Source organism: Amblyomma maculatum, chromosome 6 (genome assembly GCF_055883805.1).
Source record: "Amblyomma maculatum isolate TAMU_Amacu chromosome 6, ASM5588380v1, whole genome shotgun sequence".
NCBI lineage: Eukaryota > Metazoa > Arthropoda > Arachnida > Ixodida > Ixodidae > Amblyomma > Amblyomma maculatum.
This window is the reverse complement of record NC_139349.1, coordinates 375,605-380,796: the sequence shown is the minus strand read 5'-3', so window position 1 is coordinate 380,796 and position 5,192 is coordinate 375,605. Positions and strand designations below refer to the sequence as shown.

General features: G+C 48.0%; 1 protein-coding gene across 1 annotated transcript; it reads right to left on the bottom strand.

Moving 5' to 3' along the window:
- Positions 1-317: 317 nt before the first annotated feature.
- On the bottom strand, positions 318-3,994 carry LOC146184923 ((3R)-3-hydroxyacyl-CoA dehydrogenase-like). The gene is made up of 3 exons (XM_084605843.1): positions 3,724-3,994; positions 3,344-3,537; positions 318-590 (listed from the first exon to the last, which is right to left on the bottom strand). Exons 1-3 carry the CDS (start codon positions 3,872-3,874, stop codon positions 318-320), a joined length of 618 nt encoding a protein of 205 aa, XP_084461969.1. The 5' UTR covers positions 3,875-3,994.
- Between the last annotated feature and the right edge of the window lie 1,198 nt (positions 3,995-5,192).

Sequence of the window (5,192 nt, the reverse complement as noted above, 5' to 3'; positions counted from 1 at the left end):
TGGGCAGACGCGTTGCTGACTACTTGACCATCGTCTCACCCGCAGGTCTAATGAATTGCGCTTTATTCGTCGTACCATGAGAAAAGAACTCATTTGGAACATAAACCACAATTTATTTCACCTTGTTCGTAATTTAGAAGTCACTGAAGGAAATAAGAGCGCATGGACGAGGACGCAAAGAAGGGAGACAAAACTGGTGCTGAGCCAGTCTTGTCGCCCGTCTTTGTACCTCATGTCTGCGCTGTTATGCCCTCCAGTACGTACCAACTAGGTTTTATTTTACCAGGCACTACGTTCGCGAGCTTTCGCGAGAAGTGTCACATCCCAAACCCTCCGGTAACTTCCAGTGCAGCGCCAGTGACGAAGGAACTGGCTGTAGGCGAACAAAGGAACTTGATGGCTTCGGCGATCTCACTAGGCTGGGCAGCCCTTTTCAGCGGAGTCGTGGAAATGAGGAAACCTTCCATGTCGGCGGTCAGCAGCGCTGCCGACAGAGGGGTTTTTGTGTATCCCGGCAACACGGCGTTGCAGCGAATGCCGTACGGTGCAAATTCTTGCGCCACCGTCTTGGTGAGGGTGAAGACACCAGCCTTAGAAGCGGCGTATGGGCCGAAATCAGCACAACCACTCTTGGCGACGATGGTAGCTATAGGCAACCTGCAATGGAGTTTGCTGAGACATGTGGTGACACCTGGCGGCCGACGGGAGCTAATACTGAGGCGGCGCAGAAGCTGACGCCGTGTATGTTGCGGCCGCTGTGTTCCTTCTGCGTTTTGTTATCCCAGTGAGTGTGATTTACTCATTTAGTGACTTCAGGGGTCTCGTGCGAGACTTCGGCTACTACGGATGTGAACAAGAATAAAAATTAGCCCAGGGGCGGCGAGAAAGACTGCCACAATCGCGAAGGAAACCCAAGCGTACCGCTTGCTGGGAGAACCTGAAGAGAACGATGAGACAAGGGGATAGTGGCTGTGAGAGAGTAATGTAACTGAAATTCGTTTTGTTATGGCGCAAGTGGCGTACAGACGCCAAGGAGCTAAAATAAGACCATTGCCCATTGAGCGGAAGAAACGCTATAAACTTCTGACTCAGGAGTCGCACGCTGGTTGGGGCACTCTCCTCAGTACGCGCTCCGCGCTGTAAAATCTGGCGTGTACTAGTATATGCTGTGCAGGATCGAGTGGCATTGTCATTTTAAAGGACGTAATGTCCAGAAAAGCAACAAAGTCGCGCAGCCGCAGCATCGAATTCCAGCCGCGTTTCATCGGAGGCGAAATTAAAAAAAAAAAAAATGCTCGTGGATCTGTGAACCGCATTTCTAATGCGGTGTCTATTAGGCACCTCAAAGCCACAATATGTTCAAAACTTCCAATTACAGATTTGGATAAGCATATTTATCTGTAAAATAGTTCTTAAGGCGCTGAAAAAGTCGAAGTGGCGGATTGTGGAGGCCCGTGATACTGTGTACGCGGAGCATGGAACTTCATTCTATCGTTCCGCGCCAAACATTTCTTGCACCGACTGCTCAAGCTGCTGAAGAGTTTCTTGTCCCAGTCGATAGACCGTTCCATCATTAGTAGCAACCGTAAAAAATCCTAACTCTAGCGACCTCATTTACGGAAGCTTTGCCGTTGAGTACCAGCATTTCCCGCCGGCTTTCCCCAAGCTTGTGGTATGGAGGTATAAAATGCATGCCATTGTTGTTGTTAAGAACTTTATTTTTCCACTGAAATAGGAGGCCCCCTACTCCCCGCCCCCGACACGCAGACCTATGGGACGGAGGCCGGGGCCTCGGTGACCAAATGCTGCAGTTTTCGTTGATGACGCACGCTACAACCACACAGTGCTTGCAATCGCCACGACATCCGTAGCGGTACAGCACCATGCCTCCTGTAACCTCCGCGGCACAGTCTGCACCACGGTGCACCACGAACAAACTTGTTCGTCATGGTATTAAACTGTAAAGCGCAACCGCGAGAAAATTGTTATGCTGCTGTAATCAAACAGCAAGAACAAAAAAAAAAAGAAGAAACGGCGATCAATTTCTTCTCAGGTTCTCTCTGCACTTTCAATGTTTTCATTAATTTATTAATTTCTTAATTCATCATCACATATCCGACTGATGCCTTAAGGCAATGAATTTCATTACAAAAAAAAAATCTCGGTCTACTCACGCGAAATTCAAAGTTGTGCGCGCGGGTGTTCCGTCGCGAGCGGCGCACACTTCGCGGTGACGTCGACACAATTCACGTTCTAAACATGACCATTCTCGAGCAGGCGGTGTCCTTTTGCCAGTATTGGTTTTCGGAAGTAGCTCTGAAGGCATTTGATTGCCTTAAAACCGCAGAAAATGAGAGCCGAGATGCTTCCCGCCGTACAACGGCGAACGCAACCCGACCGCGCCGGCCGTCTCAGATTAGCCGGCGCCGCCGTTGGCGGCGCTGAACGCTGCTATCAAGGGGCTTTAAACGCTGCACTCCGCTAGCGCCGCCTGGCCACTGTAGGTTGCCTATGGTCACGATAGAGGCGCCGCCCTCCGGAAGTGATGCCCCATAACTGGTAATGCGACGGCCGGCTCCCCGGACAACGAGAAAAGTGCCATGTGAAAAGATACGCGATAGCGGTGGTATTGCGCTTTTCAAACAGTGCTCAAACTACATGTACACGCTGAAGTCGCAACCATTCACCAGCACATAAATTGACGGTTACAGTGACTATCTGACTGCACGCTTTCACGCTTGGTTACGAAGCATTTTTTTTTTCGTACTAGATAGATTAGTGTCTGTTGTGTGTCTAAAACGACGTGCTATACACCGTTCATTAGGTGCGCAGGGAGTGCCACGGCTACCTGACCATAACCTGAGAATAGACCATGCGTGCTGAATATCTCTCATAACTCTGATATATTGCCCTAGTTTCTGATAGCATTTCGCGTTGCCTCTAATTTCAGTTACGAACAACACGCGACCGGTGTGCGCGTTTCCTAAACCGGTTAATGTTTTAAACATAAGAAAATTATCCAGTATTGCCGGTAGTTATCGGTAAAAAATCTACCATTAAAAGCGAAGACAGTTCAGTGCTGGTATGGTAGGTCGGGCTTAAGCCTCGAATCTGCTCGCCCGCTATGAGATACGTGGCAAAGGAGTACGCCGTTCTTATTTGCCGGCACACAGACGCATTCGTAATTGGTTTCCATCACACTATCAGCATCGCGCCAGAGATTAGTACCAGTACATGGGTTATAAAAATCACGTGTCATGATCGGCAACCATGGCGGGTCTCAAAAAGCGCAAAAATAAATCTTGCTAGGGCGTTGCCAGTTTCGCGCTAGTTGCCATCTTACCCTCAAATTAACCCTGATGACTTCGCTGAACTCCGCATCGGTGCAATTGATGACTGATCCTCTTGGTGATATACCGGCGGAGTTGACAACTATGCTTAGCGGTTGCGGAAATGTGTCCTTGATGGTGCTGAAGAGCCGCTCTACGGACGACGAGTCTTCCACGTCCACGTGCATGGCTTGGTGCTCGGCGTCACCTGCTTGCATAAGACAGTGACGGACAGTTGATTGGGATATCGTAAGGAATAAAACCGCAGAAAGACAGGTGTGTTGTTGCCTTGCGTCTGTCCTGTCGTTTCTGCGGCTTTTATTTTCCTTACGATACAGCATGATGATCGGATGTTGCACCAAATACGGTATCGGCACGTTTAATATCTACTGACCTGGAATCGCCTGCGCCACAGTCTTTGCAGCTTCTAGCTGTTTGTCAGCGATGATTACGGTAGCACCTTCTGCGGCGAGAACGTGGCAAACAGCCTCGCCAATTCCACTCGCTCCTCCAGTCACCAAGGCCAGCCGTCCGATGAGAGACATCGTTCTTCAAAGCTTACCTCGAAGAGCTATTTTTGGGCCTTGTGTATAACCTGCAACTGCCAACAAGCTGCTGTGACTTGGAACAAGTGTTCTGATATAGCATATCCAGACACTACATCATCTCCGCTATCAGCCTTGTGCGTGCGTCGAGTGTTTTCCAAGTAGCCGACTCGCGGGAGAATTCTTAATGCACACAGGGAGCTCACTGAACGCCGCTATCGCTAAACAAGATATCGACTCTTTTGTTCGCTTGGAAAGGTCAGGTATGTTGGACGATAGACAAACATAGAAATTTTGAGGTCACGCAGGCGGACTACAGATAAAGTGAGTATCTACGTAGCTCAAAGTGAACTCTCTATAACAAATATTTTCTAAAGTCCCTGTGCTTGGATGGGCATGCTAGGGAGGCTCATTACGCAAAGGACTGCTGCCCATTAGTACTAGGTATAATTTGCAACGTATGCTTCTTTGACGGAACAGCTCCCCCTATGAAATGTTTTTAAGGCGAAAGCCATTCTAGGCTCATGGAACGAAATCCCGTGCGCGAGATTTGTGCGCGAGATTTGTCATATTCCGCGCGGTTCCGTCCGATGTGTTCTTGTCTAGCGTTCTTGCCATCTGAAATCACACACTAGAACGCGCGCCAAGGAACGCCACGCGACAGGAGCGATGATGTACCGTCCAAACTCACACTTGCCAGAGGAAGTGACAGATACTGCACCCTTCCGTTCCTGTAAACCAATTATAATTATATGTAGCACTGCAACGAACAGCGATAAGAGGCAAACGATGAGAGGCAAATAATAGGAGAGGAAGGATAGGCTTTCGCCATTCTACTTTTAAGAGACATCTAAGAGACCCTAATATTTTTTATCATCCTCGAATTAGACGAAACACGAAAGATTGTCCAGACTGGAGGACTTGGAAAAGATTTGATCCGGTGCTTATGCAGTTTTGTGTTCCCAGCGAATGTTACTGTTATTACAGTGACGTTAGCTTTCTGTTAAGCGCTGCTAGGTGTTCCTGTCTGACGCCCGTGTTTTGTAGATATTGAATTAATAAAGTTGTTCACAATACTGGGTAAGTAATTTACACAGAGAATCTATCAATAAAATAACAGGCGAAAATGTGGCACTACCTGACATGCGATGAAAGACAAGAGAACCAGAAGATACAACTGCTATAAAATGAAAGTACGTTAAAGTGACTATGTTATTGTAGTGCAAGCGCCAATGGTATCACCAATAGCTTATGCGCAAATTAGATAAAATTATAATTTTATAATATTCTATAGTACGCCGGCTGCTGTGCTTCTGCA